At 38.4% G+C, this 26,602-nt stretch overlaps 1 protein-coding gene across 1 annotated transcript; it reads right to left on the reverse strand.

Annotated features, from left to right (window-relative positions):
• Window positions 1–5,436: 5,436 nt before the first annotated feature.
• On the reverse strand, window positions 5,437–26,128 carry LOC104917521 (ecto-NOX disulfide-thiol exchanger 1-like). Its single transcript, XM_010728867.2, has 3 exons — window positions 25,822–26,128; window positions 9,043–9,149; window positions 5,437–5,622 (listed from the first exon to the last, which is right to left on the reverse strand). Exons 1-3 carry the CDS (start codon window positions 26,111–26,113, stop codon window positions 5,452–5,454), a joined length of 570 nt encoding a protein of 189 aa, XP_010727169.1. The 5' UTR covers window positions 26,114–26,128; the 3' UTR covers window positions 5,437–5,451.
• Window positions 26,129–26,602: the final 474 nt, after the last annotated feature.

Genomic DNA, 26,602 nt, shown 5'->3' on the forward strand with positions numbered 1-26,602 from the left:
AAAAAAAAGATGAATAAGCACCAAGCAGATCACTTTGGTGTTGTTTCAGGCTTTCCTTGAAAACTTGCCGGGCTTGCAACTTTCAGGATAGACTTCAGGACAATACTATAAAACCTGTCTTATGCTACATGCACGAGGTGCAATTGTCACATCTTGACTTTCACAAGGACTTAGGCTCTCTTGCCAGATGGACTGCCCGCCGTTCGGACTGTCTCCTATGGCAGCTAACTCCACTGATGTTGCAAAGAGCAAGGATCGGCTCAGAGGAGTACTTTAGGATACAGGCTACTGTCCAAGATGTCAAAAGCTGTTGTGTCTAAACTTGGCACCTGCCTAGGTACGTTTCATTATACTGACATGGAGGTCTCAGCTGACCTGACTCAGAAGGCAGTGCTTATCTTGTGCGTCCAAACTGGGCATATGCTGATTAATCTACAATTTATTATTTGCATGCAAACACCAGTGGAAGCACATTATTAAGACTGTAGAATCATAGAATGGCTAAAATTGGAGAAGACCTAGAAGATCATTTAGTTCCAACCCCCTGCTGTGGGCAGAGTTGCCACCTGCCGGATCAGGCTACCTAAGGCCCCCATCCAACCTGGCCTTGAATGCTTCCAGGGATGGGACATCCGCAGCTTTTCTGGGCAGCTTGTGCCAGAGCCTCACTATCCTCTGAGTAAAAAATTTCCTCCACCATATAACCTAAATCTCTCCTATTTTAGTTTAAAACAATTCCCTCTTCTCCTATCACTATCAGACCATGTAAAGAGCCAGTCCCCCTCCTGCTTATAGCTGCCTTCAAGTACTGAAATACAGAAATGAGACCTTCTCTTCTCCAAGCTGAAGAAGACCAACTCCCTCAGCCTTTCTTCACAGGAGAGGTACTCCAGCCCTCTGATCATCTTTGTGGTCCTCCTCTCGACCTGCTTGAACAGCTTCACATCTTTCTTGAGCTGGGGGTGCCAGGCCTGGATGCAAAAATGGGGCCTCATGAGGGCAGAACAGAGGGGGAGAATCCCCTCCCTCTCCCTGCTGGCCACCCCTCTTCAGATGCAGCCCAGGTTACTGCTGGCCTTTGGGTCACTTCTGGCTCAGATGCATCATCACAGGTAATACAATGGAGTGAAATGTTCCAGGGTCCTAAAGAGTGGGCTGTTCCCAATATGTTTGGCTGGAGACAGCCCTATTCTGAGGTGTTTATCATCCATGCAGACAAGACAGGCAGTGGAGGAATTAAAGGAAGTATCCTTGCCTCCGCTAGATACTGAGATACTATGCATGCATTGATTTGTCCTGGCATGAATTCTGTAGCAGAACTGGGACTTGGCCGATGGCTCTGGGATCTCCGTTCCATCTTTCCTATGTTCCTCTGCAAGCACCATGTGTTCCTTCCTTTCCCCTGGTGCTGGCTGCCATCTCTCACTGCAGCTGGAGTTGTTGGAATTAATGGTGCATCACAGAGAACTGCAAAAGCAAGAGATTAACCCACCTCCCCTTAAAAATAAAATTACAGGTGACTTCTAGGTATAAACCAAACTTCATCTCTTTCCTACAACATGCAGCTTCACTTCACTAATTCTTAAAATTACTTTGGAGGCTTTTACTTGTGGATCCTTACTCCCAGTGCCAGCAGGTGGGAGATGAAGCATCCATAAATCCTGATCGTTCTGAAGATTTTCCTACATCCTCTAGACTTCGGCACAGAATCTCATTTTTTCCACAGATATAATGCTTCAGTAGTTGCACCTTGACTTTCAGATGTATTAACTGAGTTGCCAATCATCATTATTTTTTTTTCTGAGCAATCTCCCAACTTTAGCAATCCTCTTGTCCCTTTAAACTATAGAATCCACAATGCAGAAAAATCACTGTTCAAGGATTAAATTTTGAAAAAAAAAAAACCAACACATTGTTCTGAAGGAATAGCTGTTCCCACAGATAAGATTCACTTACTTTCAGGTCAGCCTTTTGCCATCTTTCCTCATAAGGCAAACAATCTTTGGTCTGTAAATCAAGAGGGAAGGATTCCTATCATTAGGCATGTAGGCTGGCACAGCTAATGTATTGTTTTCCCTGTTCCCTGGAGTGTTTAGGGGGGTCTGGCACCTGTTTGAGATGCTCTCCAACAGAACAAGCAGGTAGTGATGCCTTCACTTTGACTGAAGATTTAGCTTGTACATCCTAGAGTAGAGTACCAACTAGCCCAAAGGAGAATGACCTTTAAAACACTAGGAAGAGGAAAAGATTTTTGTGCAGGAGACAGCCCTGTCCTGTATACTGGAGAATGGAAGACAAGTCCAGGAGACCAAAGATCCCAGTTCTTATTCCAGCTGTACCACTGAGCCAAAGACATCAGTAAATCAGGTTCACAATTAGGAGAAGAGCAATTGGCAGATGAAAGTAGAATCACAGAAAAAGAGAATCCTTTGAGTTGGAAGGGATCTCCAAGGGTCATCTAGTCGTACTCCCCTGCAATGAACAGGGACATCTACAGCTACATTAGGTTGCTTAGAGCCCCATCCAGCCTGGTCTTGAGTGTCTTTAATGGCAGGACATCCACCACATCTCTGGACAGCCTGTTCCAGTAGAAGATTCAAGTCTAGAATGGAGTGATGAACCTTGCAGCAAGTCCCTCTTCATCTGTTCCCTATTGCCTCAAGCAAGTAGCAAGCCTGAATTTTCCCAAAAAACATCATGCAGATTCCTAACAAACAATGCAAATTGCTCTACTGCAAGACTTAATACCTTCCACAACTTGAAAAAAAGGACACAGACCACTTTTACTAACAGCTTTTTCATTATCTGTCCCAAATACCTGGAATTTGCAGTGAGGAGCTGTGAAATACTCAGCACCACAGTATCTAAAAATGCTTGTAGATGTGGTGTTATTTCTGAATGAAAAAGGTTTGACTAACAGAAAAAATTACATTGGAGGACTGCTGAAACTATAGACTTCATAAGACAGAATGAGGTCCTAGGAATCAATCTGATCTGTTGAAATAATTTGAAATTATACCTTCACAGACCTTGATTTAACTAGGCGAATTAATGAAAAAAAGATCTGACACCAGTGTGGGAGTCAGGGGGAATGTCTGTCACCTGTTGTGGATTTGGGAATGGTAACCTCCCAGAGATATTCTTTCTACTTTCAAGTAGATGGTGAAATGCATTGGCCAAGCTGAAAAGTAAACTCCACAGGAAAATCCTTAGAATAGCAGTCCAAAACTCTGGAATTATCCAAATCAATTCATCATGTCTGGTTGCTCCAGATATTTTTGGATTTAGACTTTCAAGCATTTATGTATACATTCTGTCCTTGAATTGAACAGAGACAATATATTCCTTGGTTACTCAAGCTCTGCCCTCCCCATGGTTAACTGTTCAGGCAAACATTACAAGAGAAGGGGTTAAAAATAAGGAAAGTGACAGTGTTTTCTCATCGTGCAGAATTGTTTCTTTGTCATGAAAGACTCCTAATAAAAGACATTCTTTGTAAAACAGAGGTGACAATGAATAGAAATAGCCACTCCAGTGATACAAAGGAGTGATTCTTTAAGAAAATAAGGCCAACACCAATAATAATTTAAAAAATACTGTACATAAAAATGAAAAATAAATGCCCTTCTCTCACTTTCTTTTCATTTGTCCGTATTTTATATACAATAACTTCAAGTTCCTCATATTGTCAGTGGCAAATGAATCAAACCTACTTGCTTGACTTGAGAGTGGAATGTTAGAAGAAAGCTATAAAACATAATTTTAGAACTGGAGGACTGTATGTATGCAGCAGGCTGGATCATCTCCACTAAGATCAAGAGGATGATGAATGGTAGAATGGACAATGATGGACAAATACTCAAGTGGATTCACACTGCCAAATTTTGATTTAGTTTGCAACAGTTCTGTATTTGCTGCTCTCATCACTGAGTGGTGTCAAGTGCCACGTTATAACAATACAAATAAATGGAAGTAGTTTGGTACACAGTAGGAATCTCAGATATCAAGGCGTTTGACAGAAACGTCCTTTTTTACAGAAGAAAAACAAACATGCTTTCTTATTTGTGATGTCATTAATCAGAGGCAAAAAGAATGACCTGCATACTCAGCCCTAGGCATGCATATGTTAAACCCAGCTATATATATCAGTTATATAACTGATAAGTATGACAATTCAAAACATCATTACTCCTTTTCTGGAGTGCAAGCTGTTTGTATTCTTGACTCTATCTTCCTATTGTTAATTCTAGTGACTTCTCTCCACAAGATTGGACATAGTCAAGGTAAAATGATAAGACATTCAAAACAATCTCTGATTGCTAGCAGTGCTCTGCCTGCAGATACCCGCTGTCTCAGCTTCACACTAATGGTCTCTAGAAATTTCAAATCCACATAGTAAAACAAGCAAAAAATTAAGGCTATCTATTAGAGGTTTTATTGATGCATTTTTTCTTTTAGAAAAAACATTAGTTCTCCCTTCAAGGGAAATACTTCAGTAAAACTTTATTCACTAGAATGATGGTCCTTTCTTCAGTCTTTAATTCTGGAGTCATTTGAACTCACCACACAGTATTTTGAGGAGTCAGTTTGTCTATGAACACTTCAACTCATTGAAGGGTTCTTTCCTTTCTGAATATGGTGCCTACACATAGAAGTATAGACCAAACTCGTCCTCTTCAGACTCAAGGTTTCTTTTTTTACTACTTTCTCCTTCACCTTCTGTAAAGCCCACTGCTAGCTAGCAGTTCACAGTTTTGCTTTGGCTTCAGCTTCTGTAAATTTTCTTTCTGAAGATAAGTTTCCTGCTAGCTACTCCCAACTTCATCAGCCAATGTTAAGAAAACAAGCAAAGGTTCCATCCAGATCATGTTACCAGTAATTTAGTGAGCCAACTCTATACCAAGCACTGGGTAGCTTGGGTATACTCATAAGAGGCTGAAAAAGTTGCTCTGCTTTCCAAATATTACAAGCACCATAGTTCTTTCTTTCATGATAGCCATCTAATACATATCAGATTAATGCAATACACAGTACTGTACTGCAAAATACGTACTGTTTAAATCCAATTCCACAAAACACAGTTAAAATTGTATAGTCTATTTGTTAGAGAGGCTCTATATTACTGTATACTTACTGCTGGGAATGGTAAGGCTTAGAGAATACTGACTGTAATAGAAACTTCAATGGTCCCATAGTAAGATAGTTTTGACAACCATGGAATAAAACTGTATTATGCAGGATTGCAAACAGTGTACTAAAGACACATGATACTTTCAACCATGGGCAGAATTGGAGAGTTTTCGTCACTGTATATCATAGCAGGCAAGAGAAACCTCATAGAGACAGCTTGTACCATTCAGACAACTAGTTTATGAGGATTTAAAATCAGATACTGTTTTATATAATCAGCTATTAATTTGTCACTTCTCATATGTAAGTTTTTGTTTGCTTTTAAAACAACAGCTGTATGTACTTGGAGACATTATAGTGGGATTTGGCTTTACCTGAATCATCTACTCTCAGCTTTTTACTGGGATTGTCACCACTGTCATCATCAGACATTTCCATCTCCTCTTCCCGGCGAATTCCCATGAGCTGTTCACTGTGAGCATTTCGGAGCTCCTAAAATCCAAAATGATCTTTTGTCAGTATTAACTTCCATAAAGTCACCACTTTATCAGTAGTATCTGTTTTTTAAAACCACTCTGATTTTTAATTATACATAATTTGTCATTGTAATGTTATGTAGTTGCCTATGAATACTTATAGGAACAGTATCATGAAAAATTCTTCACAAGGAAGAATAGAATTTATAAAAGGTAACACTTGGGGAAAACGAGAGAGAAAATGAGTCCCCATGTCAGGTGCTCTTGAAGCAAAACACAGAAGAATGTTTTAGCAGCAGAGATAATGTTTAAAACTGATATGAATTAGTCTGATTGATAGAGAAATTGTCAGCCTTCTTAAGGTATAAAGAATTCTTGCTTTTCACTGTCACTTGGGGAAGAATTCTTCTGGTCAAATGTAGGTTTCTCTGCTAAAACTTGCTCCTACAGACATCCTTCACAGAAATGTAAAAAGCCCAAGCACTTTGGGCAATTCACATCCATCATGTAACTATCAAATATCAGATTAACTGCACTCTAAAACTGCCTAGTTCTCCCCACTGACTGTAAGGGCAGCTGGGAGCAGTCAGTGGTGATGGAGCAACCTATATTTTAAGTGCTTGATGCTGACCAAAGCAGTCTCTCCTCCATCCCCCAATGCCCAGATTGCCTTGGATTTGAAAGACTCAGCCTGACAGCACTGTCCTGAAAGTTTCTGCATCGTGATGGGAGACAACTACTTGGTGTCTAGGTGACTGCCACAAGGGCATGCAGCAAGAATCCAGTGCGTGTCTCCTTGGGGAAAGGATCATCAGATTTGAGGGCTTTGTGGGAGTCTAGACAGTCTTTGTTCCCAGCAGAAAGGCTGGCATTGGTGCAGTGGCTGGCTTTTTAAAGGCAGCACTGAGAAGATTGAGAGAACTCTATTTTGTCCTAATAATCCTGTCAGGTGTAACACGGGGATGATGCACCGTGATTAGTGTAGGCCTTTTCAGCCTGCAGACAGCTAATTTTTCTGCCAACAAAGAGCCTAATTCCCAAAGAGGTGGTTTGAAATCTTCGAAACAAGGAAGAGGCTCAAAAAAGGAGAAAATGGAATTGAAGAGCCCAACCACGGCTCCACGCAATTAACAATAAGCCGTCAGTGAGGGACTGTGTGAAAAAGAAAAGGCGTTTCCCTTGAGCTGCGCCCATGGTTCATAAGGAGATCTCAAATACTCTGATAAATGTATACATGCCCGTTAATCACAGCAAAGGCAAGGAGGCTAATTAGTGGGCGTTCTACATCAAAGTGATTTCAGATTTAAAAAAAAAAACAAAAACACAACAGACTGAAGTGATTAATTGTCAACCAGTATCTCACCCGATAAGTGACACGTCTGGAAGAAATTAGCAAGCTTATTTCTTCATTGGAAAATGCCACTTGCACTCTTTTTTTTCTGGGGAATACTGACTACATACGTGAGCAGACAGAAGGTTCCCTCCCCTTTATTCCCTCCTAAAGAGGATACAACTGGCCTTGATACTTCAATTTCTACATTATCAGTAAAGCCAATGATCTTCCATGGAGAATACTAATGTGCATTACTGTTTGCTTTGTGCTTGGTTTTCTAGTAAAACTTTCCTAAAGTCTGAAAAAAGGGAAGGTGATCAAGTAACTAACAAATCAGCACATAATGGTTAGACTGTATCAAAGCTAAATCAAAGCTGTAATTTGGTACATTTCCATCGTATTTCACATCTGAAAAACAGGCATTTCTAAAACATATCGTCTTACTGAGAGACTTTGCATGTTTTTGAATTGCTTTTATTATCCTATTCTCCTCTTTTTAGAAAAACAAAAGACAATAATACTTGAAAAAGCAAGTAGTAAGTTAACATTTCTGGAAAGATCAACTCTTAAACATTTTCTTCTATTGAACATTTATTTATTTGTCTATTTGCTCTATTTTGTAGCCAGCAAATCAATGATACACCATATCCCTATATGGAAAGTTAGTTTAAGAAGGGATAGTCTTAGCATAATTGAAATAAACTACTAACAAATCATAATTTTCATACCTTTCAGAAAGATAAGACAAATATCAGCCCCCAGCTTCCCAGCTTCCAATTAAACCAAGGCTTTAACCACTACTTTTATGAAATATTGTGAACAAAATGCAAAATACAGTTTGTACCAATAAATTATGCTAACATTTTATTTTAAGTGTCCCATTATTGTGAAGTCATTTGGTATTCACCATAATAGTGCCGATAATAAAGAATTCATTTGGTATTCATGTGGATGTTACATTTAGTGCCATTGGTATTCAACTGTAATTTAGCATTAGTTAATGGGCACTTAAAATGTTATCCAAATGATTTATATCACAGCACTTAGTGTTTCTCAAACTAAGTGTACAACACTCATTTTCCAAGTGTACTACAAAATAATTAAATAAGTGCACCTTACCTTCTAAAGTTTTTATTTTGAGACAGAAAAATCATTTAGAGGACTGTGATACTAATAATCGACATACTGTATTATGTGAAGGTAAGCCGACTGCGTGTAAGTTGCTCATATTAAAAAAAAGAAAAAGAAAGAAAGAAAGAAAGAAAACAAAGACAGTGGTACTTACTTTTTAAAATACAGGTTCATAGCGTATATACTGAATTAAAAAAACAAAGCTGGATGACCAAAACATAAGATGAGGTCTGTTGCTTCCCTTGCTGCCACTTGCAGCAAGCAGAGTTTGAATCTCAGTTCCTCTGCTCATGCTTATGACAGTCACACATGCATGTTCCCACATTGCTAACTCTGCATGGCATTATGATTACATTTATACTCTTTGCAAGCAATATACTTAGAATCAATACAAATGATTTATCTACTTTAGTAAAGAAAAATATAAAACAAATGGGAAGGAGTATGTCGTAATTCTGGACTGAATATGCTCAAGACTTTATTTAAGAAAGAAATTCTCTTACTTTATTTTCTGGCAAAGTTACTTTAGAATGACCATGTGATGGTACAACCAGAAAAAAATCTGTGCTACAGAATCCTCCTTTAGAAATCAGACCACGATGACTCCTAAAAAGATGTTTTTCTTTAATAATTCTTAATTCTCTTCTTAGTTGAAAAATAACGTTACTAATTTCACTACTTTAGTTCATTATTTTAGATAGTAAACATATTCCTCCAACGATCTCCCAAATCTTGCATGAAAAATAAAAACACACTGCTCTCTGTCTTAGAATTATTTAATGACTGTTATCCTTATGAGAGCAATGGGAAAAATTCATACTGTAGATGAGATTGTAAAACGGCCAGTTGATTAACAGCTAAAATGGCAGCTGTAAATATTGCTGAATACACTATGTCCACCTACAATCACACTCGCTCTGTGTCAATCCAGCTGTGAGATGATGGATAGAAAGTAATAATAAAATCACCAACCTCAGAATGCTTTCGCCAAATGTCTATGTTCTTTCGCTGGGCTTTCGAGAAATGGTCCCAAGCTTTTTGTCTGGTAGAAGCGTTGAAAACGGCGACAATCTGCTCAACTTTGGTGAACAAGGAAGTCAAACAAGACAAGCAATTTATGTTGTGATCACTATAGAGAAGCAAAGCAAAGACACTAGGAGTCTATGGATGATGTCATTACTGAAACAACATCATCAATATCCATCCAATGATGTGTCTTTTGTACTTACATTTTATCAATGTTGGAGATGTCTCCCTTCAAGTCTGTCTCCACAACTTTAGCCTACACAGCTTATAACCACGTACCAAAGAACATGCATGCAGCTGCTTCCCAGTGATGTCTGCTATTATTTTCTGTGCAGTCACATGCCTTTATGTGTGCGGATATAGGCATGTGACTATAGGCATGAAACCCAAGGCATAAACCTGACGTAATCCCCCGTGGCAGCTACCTGTAGATGAGTAGAATGTGCAAATGAAAGCATGAAAAACAAGCAGGATCTGCTCTCAAGTGTGGGACAGTGGGAATTTGGCAGCAGGTAGGAAGGGCTAAATCACATTTAAATGCTACATGCTGTAGCAGCAGCTGCTGCTTCTCTTTTATTTAATATATAGAAGCTCACCTGTGCTAGCTCATTTCCTCTCACATCCATGGTGTACTCTTTTTATATGTATGAATGGTTACATTTTTCTGCTTTCAAGGAAGATATGTGAAATGGGCTTCCCTCATTCAACTCTAATGAATTCATTCTGAAGCCAGACATCATTGTATAGGGCAATTGTCAATGATGATACTTAAGTTTTTAACTGCTTCTTCATCTTAAACCAGAACGTCTTTTCCCAACTCTCTTGTCTTTCTCCTCACATCAGTTACAAGCAATGCTGTCCTTCCAAAACAGTGACCTGACTCAAAATGATTTGGCTGAGATGTAAGTTGCCTTGATCTTGGCACAGTTGACTACAAGACCTCTGGATTCTTGGGCTGAAATATTGTTCACTCTGTTTTGTAAAGCTTTGCTTGCAGTGCCTCCTTCTCCCCTTCTTCATTGAAAGAGAAAGTAGCAGAGTGCAATAATGACCTCTGATCCAGTCTCTTACCGAGCTGACTGCAGTCTTCTCTCCTTCACTCCTCAAATCACAGATGTGAAAGATCCTGCTATATATAACAATCTATTATTCCTAAAATGGTGAGCTCACTTTGTAAGTCAGTAATAGATCTTTCACCTCTACATCTGGAAATTAATCACATTCATTTATTTTATTCTTTTTTACCTCTATACAGGTTCCTTCCAGATTCAGGAGGTGGTAGCAAAGTGAAGGCTGGTATCTTTTCTCAGATGAGACATAGGATACAAGGAAATTGCCTTAAATTGCACCAGGAGAGTTTTAGATTGGTTATTAGGAAGAACTTTGTGGTTAGGGTGGTTAAGCATTTGAATAGGCTTCCCAGGGAAGAGGTATAGTCCTCACCCCTGGTGGTATTTAAGAAATGTGTGGATGTGGTATTAAAGGACATGTTTTAGTGGTGACCTTGGTATTGATAGATGACAGTTGGATGTGATAATCTTAAGGGTTTTTTCCAACCTAAATGATTCTACAATGCCATACAGGGGAAGATTTTATTTGCAATCTTCTGGGTTACTTAATTAACTTCTAAAGATACAGAAGTACATCTTCTATTAAAAGTAAATTTTATATGTTTATACTAACAAAGTTGCTTCAAAATGATGATCTGATCCATTTGTGATTCCTATAAGTTTCAGTTGGAGATATGATAATTTCAGCATATTAGAATTTGCTTGGAGTGGAGGTGGATGCATCAACAAAGTAATGCAGCGTACACTTTTCAATTAATTTCAAAAGAATGAAAATGCTGAAGCACTCTATTATTACGTGTGTAGAAACTGAGGCTAGAATTTAATTACTGTCACTGTGTTGATGACCCCGGTGCTCAGAAAATCTTGCTTAATTAAAAGTCTGTTTTTAGTTTGCAAGTGGAAATTCAAGTAGAAAAGATTGACAAAGATATATGGAAGATCTGGTTTCCCATTTTACACTAATGGGTATTAATATGATCATACGAAGTTTGAAAAACATTTGAACTTTGAAGTGTTTAATTTGCATTCTGTGAACAGGTGCTAAGATTTAACAAAAGTCATTATATGATCGTTTTAGAAACTATCCTCAATGGAACACCAGACAGCAGGTGTTAAAGAGTTTTTTGTGCATAACTGCAACAGACAAAAAGGAGAGCACAAAAGGGATCTCCTTCACTTAGTTAACTCTCAAATATTTGAAAGAAAAAAAATGGTTGGATACTATGAGTACTAGATGTTAAAAACCAAGGAATATAGAGAAATATCACCCAGTGGGCTACAAACGATGATAAGGGAAACAGAAGGAAGAATAATGAATGCCCTTCATAATTCATGTGATGATTAACAACACCTACGATTTAGAAATTTCTTTGTACCTGCTGTTAGGTAAAGTTACCCTTTTGTTCTTCTCATACTTTAGTGCTTATTGTGCTCAATTTGCTTCACTTTTGAAAGGATGGGTGTGAAAGCAAAGTCAGATTCTGAGATCAGCCAAGAGTCCTGAGGGTCATGGAAGCTCTGACTTTGAGACTTAGAGGAAATTATTTTTGTGGCCTTATGGAAATAAATAATCATCTATGTCAAACACCAATGTCTCGCTTTTATGTATTCAAAGAAATTATTAGCATATATACAGCAATTATACACAGCATGTTAGGCTATGGAGTATTACAAACAATGGTTAGGTAACATCAACAATAAAAGGTCTCTAAGCATTACATTAGAGCTAAAGAGCAGCCGAGACAATGGTTAGGACATAGTTCAACAGTACAGGAAAGTGTCTTCATGTCTTCCTGTACTACACCAAAATCCTGAATTACTGTTTCATGAGATACCAGTCTAGTATACACCCTTCTGGTCTGACCATTCTGCCTGGTCACATTTATTTGTAGGTTAATTCAAGCTGCATTAAGATTCATTTACTCTCTCATAAACTATCTGTAAGCTTAAAACAGGAATAAGTCTTGCACTCTGGTAACTGATAGAAAAGACATAATGTACCCCCCCCGACTGAGATCAATTCTGATAATAACTAGTTTAGCAGCACACACTTATGAGGGGAAACCAGGAGTCAGTTGAGCTCTCCAGACAACATATTCCTCCTTCCGTAAGATTTGGCCAAAGAGAAGTCCCACAATTTGGGCTGCTATCTGGAGAATCTGAGTGAAGCAGTTGTTCCCAGCCTAGCTGCTGGCCATGATTTTCAGACCATCTCTTGAACTCCAGAAGGAAATTTTCAAAATGAAGTAACAGATCTTGCCTATATTTCTATGACACCTTGAGCTCTAGGATGCACTTTACTATCAACTGTGATTAGTAAGAAGAATTATTAATTAGCATGAAATATTCATTGTCAAACATCTGTTGTTAAGTTCTATGCTGTATCAAATTTTCATTGACCATATGCAAAGCTATTTCCTTACTAAATTTGGTTTTTAAAAAAAACACTTTGTTCTGGAAGGGTCCAAGCTATGTCATTGTTTTTTCTATGAATATAACCTAGAATGTGTAGGTAATTGCATCTTTCCTAATGAATTATTATGTGCCTGGTAATTTATGTTGCATGTTTCAGACAAAAGATTTTAGGTAATTGTTTTTCTTCTGATTTATAAACAGTTGATAAGACCCAAATATCTAAGCTTAAAGTGATGTGGAACTGTCACTGTCTAATGACTGCAGTGTAACTGCAATTTTATTAGAGGTGTAGGCTTTAATAAACTTATTACATGAAAGTTTAGATCTCTGTTTTTGTTACCATAAAAGATGTCACAGGAACAGGGTATTTTATCAAGTGTAAATGTAAAAACAACCTGAAAAACTAGGAACAACAAGAATACTTTAAATTATGCCAGTAGGAATTGCAATAAAAATAGGATTGCTGTCTCTTCATGGCAAGAGAAAATTTGATAGTTTGCTTGAAAATGACACTACCAGAGGAAAACAGAAAGAAATGCGAACCAATGTACTGCCTTATCTGTACTTCAAGAGGTAGAAAGAAAACTTTTAGCCATTCTTACATTTATCAAGCAGACTATTTTAAATATGATTAAGTGAAGGCTGAAATTCTTCCTTGTGTTCAGGAGACAAGAGGGATCCAATTTTTCCCTTGCTGAACATGTTATCAGCTGCCATGTATGCATATTATTTTTAATTTCTTGTATTCAGTAATAAAGAACATCAGCAACTGAATGTTTTATGACATCACACAATAAAAAAGTGACAAAATAGAAACTGAAACATGATGTGTTAAAATAAAAACAAGAGATCTTCACTGGAAGATAAAATAATCAGATTTGATACAGAATTTCACTTCAAATTCCACCAATTACGGATACAGGATGAAAACGACCTTGCACTAAACTGCTGTAAGTGCAAGAATAGAACATATGGTAATTTAGCTCAGAAAAATTCTGTAAGAGCATGACAGCTGACACGCAGAATGAAAGAAAAATTCCACCCATAAAATTACAGTGTAAAGGAAACTGTAGTAGTTTCCTTTACAATGTTATACAGATTTGCAGCATAAGGAGAATATAGAGATGGCGTGGTTTGGGTCAGAAGCCTTGTTGCTGAATTCTGAGTAAGTTGGAGCCTGCCAATCAACTTGGCTCCAAGCCCAGCAAACCAAGGAATTACAGTAGTCAAGGCTAGATGCTGTAAGTGAATGAATTAGAGTCTCCAGGTCAGTTTTGGATAGAAAGAAGCTTGTTTCTGGCAACAGTCCTGAAAGGCATTTGGTGAATACTGAACAGACCTTAGTACTGTGTACCAAAAATACAGTGCATATAGGAGAATGATAGGTGACATCAATAGAGAAACCGCAATTAGATTGAACTATAATGAAAGAAATACATTTTTTAATTAATCTGAACCAAATCTTCGGCCTCTTGGTTATGATACTGTTTACTTTTGAAAAGTAACTTATTTTTCACTCATCCAAACTGAAAACCTGCAGGCCCTCCCTGCTATCCAATTCACATGCAAAAAAGTGAGAAACTGAAGTAGCTGCCTCAGACTAGCAAAGGAAGGAATAACTGAAGTTGGAAATATCGCCCTGGAAAAGACTGTGATGCAAGGAACGGGGTGTAGTATTAAATATACATGTATATATATAAATATATACAATGGTCATCAGCTCCATGTATATGCAAATGCCATTACTGATTTTTATAACGAACGCATAGACTTTGACAGCTATGCAGAAAGACTCACCTACTACAATTAAAATGAAAACCTTCTTAGGTTTGTGTTGTTTTTTTTTTTAACAAAAGAAATAAAAAATCAAGAAAAAAAAACTTCATGGGCATCAAAAAGAAGGTGAACTGTGACTGCAATACATTAAAAAATCAGCCTATTGTTTGGTTTTCTTGCTGGTCTGGGTGGCTGGAGGTTCCTTAAGATATAGCCTGTTACCATTCTTTCATCTAACTCAGACTGGTACCTGCAATATGCTGTTGGGGGTTATTAAGAGATTGAGTAGGTAGCAGTGGTCTATACCAGACTGATGCAGAAATCACAGAATCACAGAATAATAGGGCTTGGGAGGGATCTTTGGTGATCACTGAATTCAATCCCTCTGCTAAAACAAGGTTCCCTATAATAGCTTGCATGAGAAAATGTCCAGGTTGGTTTTTATTATCTCCAGAGAAAATGACTCCACAACCTCTCTAGGCACCCTGTTCCAATGGTCCAAAGTAGTTTTTCCTCATGTTCACACGGAACTTCCTATGTTCCACTTTGTGCACATTGCCCCATGATTTGTCACTTGGCACTGCTAAAAAGACCCCAGCCCCTTCCACTTGGCTCCTGCCCTTTAGATATTTATAATCACTGATAAGATTCTCCCTCAGCCTTCTTTTCTCCAGGCTGAACAGTCCCAGGTGTCTTAGCCTTTCATAATGGATATGTTCCAGTCTTCTAGTCATCTTTGTGGCCCTCTGCTGGACTCTTCCTAGGATACTCCTGTCTTTCTTGAACTGAGGAGTCCAGGACTAGAGACAGTACTCCAGATGTGGCCACACCAGGGCAAAGTAGAGGAGGAAGATCACCTCCCTCAAACTCCTGGCCACACTCATTTAATACACCTCAGGATACCACTGGCCTTCTTGTTGACGAGGGCACGCCGCTGGCTCATGGCCAACCCTGTCTTCTACTGAGACCTCCAGGTCTTTCTCTGCAGAGTTCCTTTCCAGCATGTCAGCCCCTCTCTTGTATTGATGCATGGGGTTATTCCTCCCCAGATGTAGGACTCCACAATTGCCCTTGTCAAACCTCATCCTGTTTCTCTCCACCCAAGTGTCTGATCTACCCAATAAATTATTTTTCACAGTGTGATAAGCAGATTCTACCACTTAGATGACGGAAAATACCATAAATGTTTGTCCCACAACATACATGATAATCTTTTGCTTTGTAAAAATATCTAACTTCAGCGTTAATAGTGGTTCTTTTCTTTCCTTCTTTTTTTCAGCTAAGAAACACAGTGATGAAAAGTGAAAGAAGGAGTATTACGGGGATAAGAAAAACTCAAATTTTCAGGATTTATACTGAAACCTCCACGGTTTCTTGCTTGAGGTTAAATATCAACAATTAATGGTTATAGAAAAGGGAAAATACTCCTTATCATACTTGAAAATAAAAATATATGCTTTGATTAAATAGAGCCCAGTTTGCCTTGCAAGGTATTGCTGGAAATTCTGTCTACAAAATAAGCTTAGAAAATCTTTTAGGTTGTGAAATGTGGTTTAATTTACAGAAAAGAAACTGACAGCTTGATGTAATAGCAAGTGCTGGCACTGAGCCATGTGATAAATCACTTGCACTCAACAAGACCACTTCACCTCCATGTCATTTCTCAACAAACAGGAACCTGATGTTAGGCCAGCACAATCCAGGAGGGCAGGTACAAATGTATTATACCTGCTCTTTTAATGCCACCCTCTTATATTACATAACTGATTTTATGGACCTTGTGCTGACATCCAGAAAACAAAAGCAAGTAAAAAGCAAAAAACCAACCCACACCATCACACATACAAGAAAGAAAACAAAAGCAACAAAAACAAACAAACAAACAAACAAAAAATCCCACGTATACACAAAAAAAAACCAACCTGGAAGTCTTACCAATTCAGAGGAAGATTAAGTCAATGCTACTTTCCTCATCGCTTTGACAAGACTGTAAGCCTACCCCTAGCTTTCCCCAATGCACTGTATTTAATTAGTTGTTCTTACTGTTGTTTTTGGTTTGCTGGACCTTTTTTTCAGTTCTCAGATTTAAAAATAGCAGAAGTAGGAACAACCGTTTTTCCAATCTTATCCTCAGAAGAAAAAACCTCAAATACAAACAAACAAAACAGAACAAAACAAATAATTAAAAAAACAACAACAACAAAAAAAAACAAACACCTTGAGATAAACTGAAGAACTGAGATGATGAGTGAAATCTAAGCAGATCCAACAAAGTGAAATGACTCCTTCTAAGTGATAATTTGCTGGGGATCTTGCAGCTTACAATGCTCCCTGGAGATAAGGAGGGCTATATTTGTTTCAAGCATAATATGATTTCCTTTGCTGAAGCAAGCAAGCAGAACAAAAAAAAAAGTCTCACACATTTTTCTGTGGGAACATTTACTTCTCCATTTGCTGCCATATCTTATGTTCCCCTGTCCACCATGAGTTGTCCCCTTCTCTTTTTTTGTTTACTGCCTCTTTTTTCATCTTAATAAATGATTTTTGCTTCCTTTTGATGGAAAATTCCATCTTTCTCTCCCACTCACTCTATCCCTTTCCCAAACTCCCATCATTTCCTGCCCCTCTAACACCTCTGTCATCATCACAAATGATACCATATGGGACAAATCCAATGACTGGAAATGAAGCAAGAGTACCTACTGAAGGAAGTAAATATTTCAACCAAACATAGTTGCATAGATTATTAATGTTTTTATTTTCAAGGTTTCTTCATTCACTAATAAGCGGTCTAAACAATTTTAGATGTGCAAGTTTCTCTAACCCTACACAGAAAGACAGCTTAAGTACAAGTGCAGATTTCCATGTGAATCAAGAACATGCCTCCTTACTTTGAACCTTCCTATATGACCTAAGAGATCCTACAGGATCCAGGTAAGTGGGATGAATTGTTAAAATGGTGTCTTAAACACAAATCTCTTGGGAGATAGAGCTTTTATTCTTCTGTAAAGCAGCATGCATATTTAATGGTCTACATGAAGAAAAAAAATGTGTTAAAAATAACAGGACAAGAGCTTTTGCTGAAATTCTGGCTGCACATAAATCGATACCAAGATTCCTATTGACTTCAGGTGGAGTGAAAGCTTACAGACAATGGAAGAAACAAAGCAATCCAAGGAAAATGAAGCACAAAGGAGGAAGCTATCTGAAACACTACAGGTTGCAACCACAAAGGCTTATAATGCCAGAAAATGGCGAAGAATTATAAGAATGTGAGACAAAACAGAAACAGAGTCTTTCATGTCTATTCTCTGTCACAGCAGACGCATCCAAGATAGAAATGCTTTTCAGAACATGTGTATGCTAGACAGGAAATGGGAGGACAAGTAAAGAAGAATAGAGATACCCAGCTGAGATTTACTGGACAAATTATCAGTATAGAAGCAAGCAAACAGCATGCCTACTAAATGAGCTAATCAAAAAGTACTGGATGGGTTGTGGAGGTTATTTTGTACTTAATATTTTTTTTAGAAGTACACTAAAGTAGAACATAATAGTGGCAACTAATGACAGGAATGATTAATGTTTTTATTTATATTATAGTGGCACTCTATGACACCAACTGAGATCTGGGCTGCACTGTAAAAACACATTATATGACTCAATCTTTTTCACAAAGAGCTTAATGATGACCTAAAAATTGCATACAAAGTAAGCTCCTATTTTTGAATTAGTCATTGGCAAAAGAAAGAAAAAAAGACTGTAAGACTGAACAATTAAAGAGCATGAAAATCCATTTAAAAGTTGTTATTAATGCAGAGCAATTGAAAGAATACTCAGAAAACATGAATGCATATAAAAAGTCTGACTGCTAAGCGAATTTTAACTATCATGCTTACAATATCTGTAATGAAACCAGTTTCATTTATAGTACTAAGAGAATATACTAAAGGGTTCAAAGATTACTGGCAAAAAAGAACTGTGATACTGCATTTAAAGCAAATCTGATAAGATGGTAATTTTAGTAATCACCAATGTGTCAGTGAAAATGCTACCTTTTCAAAAGTAAAAGAGGAACTTTTGAAGTGAAATTAGGAAGAAAAACAAAACTTACTTATTCCAATCTCCTTTTGAGAAAATCTCAAAAAAGATTTTTAATAATTTTATTCCTTTTTTTATATTGAAATTTAGATTATATCTGTGACTGCATTGGTAATGTTAAAGCAGATTAAATCATATCCAGAGAGATCAGAGAATGAAAATGAACTGTCCGAAACTAAGGATAATTTTATTCAATCTGTTCAGAATACATCTACTCTCCATCATATTTGAAAAGTTGTGGCTGTCAGGCAAAGTCCCAATGACTGGAAAAAAATAAATATTATTCCCATTTTTAAAAACTGGAGAAAGTAAGACCAGTGAACAACAGGCCAGCGAGCTTTGTGTCTGTGCCTGGGAAGATCATGGAGCTGATTCTCCAGGAAGATATATCAAGGAACACATGAGATGAGGACGTGAACTGAGACAGCCAAGATGGGTTCACCAAGGGCAGATCATGCCTGACCAATCTGATGGCCTTCTATGATGGATTGACAACATCAGTAGAAAATGGAAGGGCAACCAATACTCGACTACCTGGACTTCTACAAGGCTTTTGGTATGGTCCTATACCACATCCTTATCTCTAAATTGCAGAAATATGGATTTGAAGGGTGGACTATTCAGAGGATAAATATTTAGTTGGATGGCCACAGTTCAGGTGGAGGCCAGTCGTGAGTGCTGTCCACTAGGGTTCTGCCTTGGGACTGCTGCTTTTCATCTATATGAACAGCTTAGACAATGGAATTGAGTGCACCCTCAACAAGTCTGATGATGACACCAAGCTGAGTAGTACAGTTGATACAACAGAAGGAAGAGATGCCATCCAGAAGGACCTGGATAGGCTTGAAAAGTGGGCCCATGTGAATCTAATGAAGTTCAACAAGGCCAAGTACAAGATGAACTTGGGTTGGGGCAATTCTAGATATGTATACAGACTGGGAGAAGAACTTGAGAGCAGCCCAGCAGTGAAGGATTTGGGGGTTCTGGCAGATGAAAAGTTGGACACGAGTCAGTGGTGTGCACTTGCAGCCTGGAAGGCCAACAGTATCCTTACATGCATCAAAAGAGGGGTGGCCAGCAGGGAGAGGGAGGGGATTGACTTCTCTACTCTGTCTTCATGATGCCTCATCTGGAGTACTACATACAGGCCTGGGGTCCCCAGTGCAAAAATAAAGATGTGGAGCTGTTGGAGTGGATCCAGACAAGGACCAGAAAGATGATGAGAGGGCTAGAACACTTCTCCTATGAATAAAGGCTGAGGGAGTTGGGGCTGCACAGCTTGGAGAAGAGAAGGCACCGGGGAGACCTCACTGTGGTCTTCCAGTAATGGAGGGGTCCTTATAAAGCAGGAGGAAGATCGACTTTTTACATGATCTGATAGTGATAGGACAAGGAGGAACAGTTTTAAACTAAAAGAGGGAAGATTTAGGTTAGATGTTAGGAAGAAATTCTTTACTCAGAGGGCAGTGAGGCACTGGCACAGGCTGCCTAGAGAAGCTGTGGGTACCCCAACCCTACAGGAGCTCAAGGTCAGGTTGGATGGGGTCCTAAGCAGCCTGAGCTGATGGGTGGCAACCCTGCACACGTCAGGGAGTTGGAATTAGATGATCTTTAAGGTGTCTTCTAACCCAAGCCATTCTATGGCTTGATATTGTCTGAATGAGGAGCTATGAGATATGGTTTAGTAGCTTGTGGTAGCAACGGTAGCGGGTGGACAGTTGGACTAGATGATCTTGTAGGTCCTTTCCAGCCCTGTGTTTCTATGATTCTTGATTCTGTGATTCTGTGATTCCGTGATTTCCCTTCAGAGTTATTTCTCTTTAAGTTCTTTTTTGTTTGTTTTATCAACTAGGAGAAATATATTGAATACTGGGTAACTCTCAGTAATTTGATAAAATGTCAGAGTACTGTAATACACTGCTAAGGCCATTCAGCAGAGAGGGTGGCGAGACTTGAGGTGCCAATCCTGATCTTTTCAAGGGGGAGAGAAACAGAGTTTTTCTCCTGGATTCTTCAAGAATAGCCTTACTGAGTCAACGCAAAGGTGTATTTAGCCTCACAATCCTGTCATGAATAAAAACAGCAAATTAAGTAGATAAATGTAATTTCCCAATTTGAGGTTCCTTTGGTTTCAGAAACCACAAGCTGTATATCTCTTTGCTGTTACCTCTATGTACATTTTACAGAAAATGCATCAGCATAAGAAATCAAACAAGATTACTGGCAGCAGAAATAAGTGGTAGGCACTCTATATATTGAGTTGTGGAGTGAAAATTGGTTTCAGTAGCAAGGTGGAAAGCGTATCTACAAGATGAATAGGTATAGACTACACAGTTTAGATCTTATGATCATTTTCAAAAAATAAGAGCAGTTAGCACCTAGAATTGTCATGAAATTCTGATTGATGATGTTGTGTACTTGTTTTAGATGGTGCTTTTTAGTTGCCGTGGATGCCTCCTCACATCCTTCCTTATCCCTTTCAGGAAAGTGCAGTAGTGCATCTACATGAGAACTGTTAGACTCAGAGAACCACATCACGTCATTCTGATCACAGCTTCTCATGTAACTGGGATACCACTCACATACACATGGACATTTCCTCTGCTGCCTTGTGGCTTGTGTGACAAAGGTGCACCACTGGTATAATGAAAATTGCAGTACTTTTTCTGACCCTCTCAGAAGTCAGACTCTCCAGGCAAAAGTAGTGACTCACTCAGGTGCTCTTTCCTTCTCTTAAAAAGAATAAATAATGACATTTTTATCCACATATACAAATCTTCATATTTTAAGATTATATAAGCTGCTCCAAACTACATGGCATTAATCCTTGATCACAATTATAGCCGTACCAAGAAAAAGATCTCAGTTTTGTTTCAACTAGTGGCAAAATTTATTTTCAGTACAAATACTTCAGCAGTTCCAGTGAGAATTGCATCTTTTCACTTAAAAAATGTACTAAACTTCGTAACAGTTTTGTTTTTGTTATTATAATGACATAACATTTAGTAGCTGAAGTGGAAAAAAAAGTGTTGTGTAGCTTGCCCATGAGGTCTGCTGCAAATATTAGGATGGCCTACTAGGGCATACTGGCCCAGTTCGAGTGCTGGGGATTGCTACATTGAATTGAATTGCCACTGGATTTCCTAATGTCACAAGTAGGGTTGTTATTTTGCCATTGTGAATAAAAGTTAAGATGATGACTTTTAGACATGTCTAAGAGATTTAGAGGTCTACATCCTGTTTTCAAAAACTGCTTATTGAGAGCCAGTGAACCAACAAATGCTTGCCAAGGTACGGTGAGAACCTGCAGCATCTCTCTTGTCCTTGATGCCAACTAATGCACAGCAGGATCTCAAGGTTTCTGGAAAGTGGCTTCCCTTTCCAGAGATCTCACATCCATCAAGAGGTAAGGACATATCTGTCATCAGTTACAGCGGAATAAATGACTGCAGCTGAAGGTCTGTCGCATGTCGGATGTCAACAATCCCTTTCACAGCACCTTATCACTTGGAGTACTCTTGGAAGGAGGGAGGCTTACGTACAGTTCTTTCACTAGCATTCAGAGCATTTAAACATTACACCAGAAAGATTGTTCTGAACGTTAGGCACCAAAATTTGCTGAAGGCCTAGTGAAATCCACCACATGACAAAGATGTAATCTGGCCAGGAAGCTCTTGGAGAGAAACTACCTTCCCACTCTTACTCCACAACACACAAAAGACTGCTTCATAGGCTCTGAAAAGGGACTTGGTGTCTAAGAACCTGGAAGATTCATCCAATAGATTGACAAAAATTACCAAGTAAGAAGGTGTCATTAGCTGCTCAGTACTCAACCATGGAGCACTTCTGTTAATTACACCATTTGTCTATCTATCTGCATTTAGGGACACCCTCATCTCTTTGTCTAATCCTTGTGATAGCAAAGTTATATTTGAACGAGAGATTTTGGCTCTTATTCACCTATAGGTACTTTTAAAAATGTTGTCTAAGGGCATTGCACAAAGTAGTTTGAAACCTCAGTAAGAAGAAGATTAAATTTACAATGAAGGGATGAGAAACTCTGAGGAAAGAACTGCAGCTTTGGTGTAGTCTGAAAAACAACCCAATGCAGATGTCTCTAGGGCTTCCATTGCTTCCATTTCTCTTAAACATGAAGATCAACATCTATAAGCCTTAGGCTAAAAAGGTGGTTTGGGAGGAAATGAAAAGGAGATACACGGAAAGTCTGAGAGTAGTGTCACATGCAGCAGTGTTATGGAAGCAAAATGGAAGAATTTAGAAATCAAACCACAAAGACAGAATGATCCACATTTCAAGTACTGATTCAAATCTAGAGAAACTAATTAACTTAATAAAAATAAGAAGGTAATGGGCATTTTTTTGTCTTGATCCTTTAAACAACTGAAGAAGCTCTACATGAAGGTTAAAACCCCCTGCAGAACTTAAATCAGAGGCTGTAGGTTGGTGGTATGAGAAAAGCAATACTTTATTTTGCTGATTATCCTGGAACAAATATCTTGGTTGGGTAATTAATTCATGTCTGAACATTTGACCCAAATTTTTAAGGGTAACTCGCTTAGGTAATCTTCTAAATACCTGCAAGCAGAAAATTGTAGCAGGAATTTCAATATCTGTTCTTCATTAGTGTCTGGGCCAATAACCTGAAATGTTCTGGTCACAGAAATCCTCAGTTTTACACTGAGACCCATATAGAGAGTGTATGTGTTCCAAGTGAGTGCACTTCAAGTCCATTTTGTTAATATTTTTCTTCTTCGTTCTCCATAATACACATTGCTTCAATTCTGACATTTATAACTAACACCAGGATCTACCCTTATGCTGTGCTCTTCTGTATTAAGACTGTCTACTCCAAACTAAGCATGTAGAAGTTGGACATCTGGTGCTGGTTCCCTGTGAGTCCTCTATGGGGAGCAGAGAATAGATGGCATTGCCAAGGGATGATTCATCTCACTGGAAGAGTACTACCAGGTGGATCTGATGACTCACCATCTTGAAATACATATTTTTCTCCGCTGGTTATATAAACGGCCCAGAATGGTCAGCTCAGAGTTGGACATCTGAACTTAGAACATGACATGCTATTTTAAAAGTACTGTAATATCTATGTCAAATGGCCACAAAGCTGGAGCATTATGTTAGACTTTCGGATCAGCAGAGAACAGCAGAGCTGGTTTTAGTCACTCTGCAGAATTTAATAGAGCAGCCATCTATTTTGGACAATCATTATTTTCAGATTCATATTAAGTGATATATTGTAGCTCATTATATAGGGCTGTGGGAAAACAATAGAAAAGGAGGCATAAAAACATTCCTCAGATATTAAAATACAAGAAAATTCTTGAAAAAAGGAAGCTCATTTCACAGTCTCCATGTTTAGCAATCTTAGGCATATACATGGGTAAAGCAAAACATCATCCATCTGTTCATAGCAAGTTTGCAGAGAATTTTAATAAGACATTAATGCTAATAATGGCCAATGTTTATGATGCTTATAAAATAACCAATGTGAAGCATCTGGAAAGCTCATAAAATTTGTTCTTATAAAATCCATGGCATGTAACACCTTTCTCTGAGCCTGTGCTTTTGCTGACCTTGTCCTCACAGGCCAGATCTGCCAGAAATTCTTCTTCCAGGCCATTGCTGTGACTGCGTCACTCTGAGAATCATGTTTTGAAGCCAGACCTATTTCTGTTTCTGTACGTTGAACATTCAGCACATTACAGGAACAAACCAGATAGCCAAACTGCAAGTTCCCACCTGAAACTACAGGGATCTCCATTTCCAAGTGACAGATGTTCCACAACAGTTGGTGACAAACGGGCTAATTTAGACAGATTTAACTAACGTTCAGCCTGCTGACAATGGGGGATTATTCTGAATGCAGCTAAAGAAGGTATTTCTGAATACCAGGGCTGGCTGTTGCACACAAAAATGCAGAGATCCTGGTGTGAATTGAACAGCATGGCCATGCATGGTGCCTGTGTCTTACCTCCTCACACTGCCTTTCAGTAGCTGAGATAGAGGACATTGACTAGCAAATTACCAAGCAAATTAGCTGTTTTAAAAAATTTACTCACTGAACATATGTCCACAGAAATCAAGTGCCTTTGTCCCAGATTCTTCCTCCCTAAGTTCAGGAGTCTAAACTCTCTAGGTTGGGAGACTGAGCTCTCCATCATCTATGCAAAAAAAGGGTTTTCCTAATCCAGGAAGCTTGGGCAAGTCCATCTAAACTTCTGCCTTAGGCCATAACTTTTGGGGGAACCAAGGGACCAGAAAAATAGTGCAGAAAAGTTTTTAGAGTTTATGTATTTATAGAAAGATGAGGGGTGTGATTCAGAAATTGCAATGCATCAACTGCATTGTTCTCCATCTGGTAAAATTGTCTCAGTTTTTGTTTTTAATTTCCACACTAGTTCCAGTCTCACTTGAGTATCTTTAAGCTTCTTGCTTGAGCAGTATCATGTAATTTCACAATGTGGCAGTTAGATGAAGGAGATGGACCCAAAGATATTGTAGAGACATGTTAAAAACAGCAACAATGAAATTTCTTTTTCTTGCCTCTCTTTTCTTTTTTTTTTTTAATTTTTTGTTCTTTTTTTTCTTTTTTTTTCTTTTTCTTCTATCTCTTCTTTTTATTCTCTTCCTTTGAAGAACACTTTTCGGCAAGTATCCTGATTGCTTTTTTATGAAGGAATCCCATTAAGGCAACTTCATTGATTATATTTCTGTTCTAAGGAAATAGCTGCCAGCACTAAATATTTAAGGCCGTTTATCTGCCAAATTAATACTGGCATTGTATCAGCTGAGTAGTCCTGATGCCAGAAGCAGCACAGCAAATTCTTCTAATGTGGGAGTGGCCTGGTACACTGTGAATATATTACTAAAAGTTGCTGAATCCTATTGCCTTTTCCCTAAACCCAGGCTAAAAATATAACCTAATTGTCCTCTATTCTGTAATTGGCCTAGTTAACTAGCTGCATCTCACAGGTTACAAATCAATTCTCTTCACAAAGGCACAATCTTTTTTAGAGCAGCGAGGCTTCTGTCTGGTTCGTTCCTGAAGTGTTAGGTCTACGTAACTGTAGACATTATGCATAGAGCACGTTTTTGTCTGTTAATAAAAGAACTACTGAAACTTTGCTCACCTTGAGAAATAAGCTCTTAGGAATGGTCCTTGTTCCTCCAAATTGCCACAGAGTATGAAATAGGATATGAAGTAGAATATGACTGCATTGCAACTACTTACCCCCAAGCAAACAAACAAACAAATAAAAAAAAAAACCACTACCACCACCACCACCATCACTACAACACCACTGGACAAAAAGAAGTTACTTACATTGAGTCAGGATCCCTGTTAAGGCATTTTTAAAACTCTCCTTGGCTTGCTCCATCTCTTGCTCATGAGCGGCCTTTTCATTCATGAGACGGCGAACGTGGCTGTTTGCAGACTGCACCATTGAATAGAACTGGTTTGCAGAGCGACGATTGACCTCGCCTCGCTCAATCCAGGTAAGCAGCACTGTGATGGCCTCTGAAAACTTGCTATCATCTAGAACAATCAAAGCACAGGTTTTAAACTGCAAGTATAAATACCCCACAAAGAACACGCTTTCTGCTTTGTGTTGCATTAAAATCACTATAAATCATGCTCGTGGTACACCATTTGGTGCAATTTTTGGGTCCTTTGTTCTATCAGATGAAGGATGTAAACTCTGCCATATGTAGCTCCAAAAATCTTCCATCAGGATCTGTTTTCTGCTCATTTTAATAGCCTTCTCACAGTAAAAAGCAACCTCCACCCTCCACAGCTTGACTCCTCTCTTTTGCTACAGCTCTCTTAAGCTGTTCAGCAATTTGAAATGACCTTAGAGTAGAGTGAGGAGACATTTATGTTACCAGACCCACTGAAGAAATGAAATTTGTCCTCATTAATCTGCTTGGTCAAAAGCTCAGTCTTGGAGCTTGGGCTCAGCCCTACTTTTGTCAACAGATTTCACTAACATCACATTCTTAATTAATGAACAATAAGTAATCTGAACAATTCCTGCTTGAAGCACTGATTAATTACAAGGAACTGCTCTGAACAGATGATGTGTCTGTATTTGTTTTTTGTGTTT

The sequence above is a fragment of the Meleagris gallopavo genome, chromosome 1, assembly GCF_000146605.3.
Source record: "Meleagris gallopavo isolate NT-WF06-2002-E0010 breed Aviagen turkey brand Nicholas breeding stock chromosome 1, Turkey_5.1, whole genome shotgun sequence".
Lineage (NCBI taxonomy): Eukaryota > Metazoa > Chordata > Aves > Galliformes > Phasianidae > Meleagris > Meleagris gallopavo.

Excerpts from the sequence above, each read along its gene's own strand:
- LOC104917521 (XM_010728867.2), bottom strand. The coding sequence starts at position 26,113 with ATGCAACACAAAGCAGAAAGCGTGTTCTTTGTGGGGTATTTATACTTG. Across the intron at positions 9,150-25,821 it reads AACAGGGATCCTGACTCAAT|TTGAGCAGATTGTCGCCGTT; the intron begins GTAAGTAACTTC and ends TGTTCACCAAAG. Across the intron at positions 5,623-9,042 it reads TTTGGCGAAAGCATTCTGAG|GAGCTCCGAAATGCTCACAG; the intron begins GTTGGTGATTTT and ends TTTGGATTTTAG.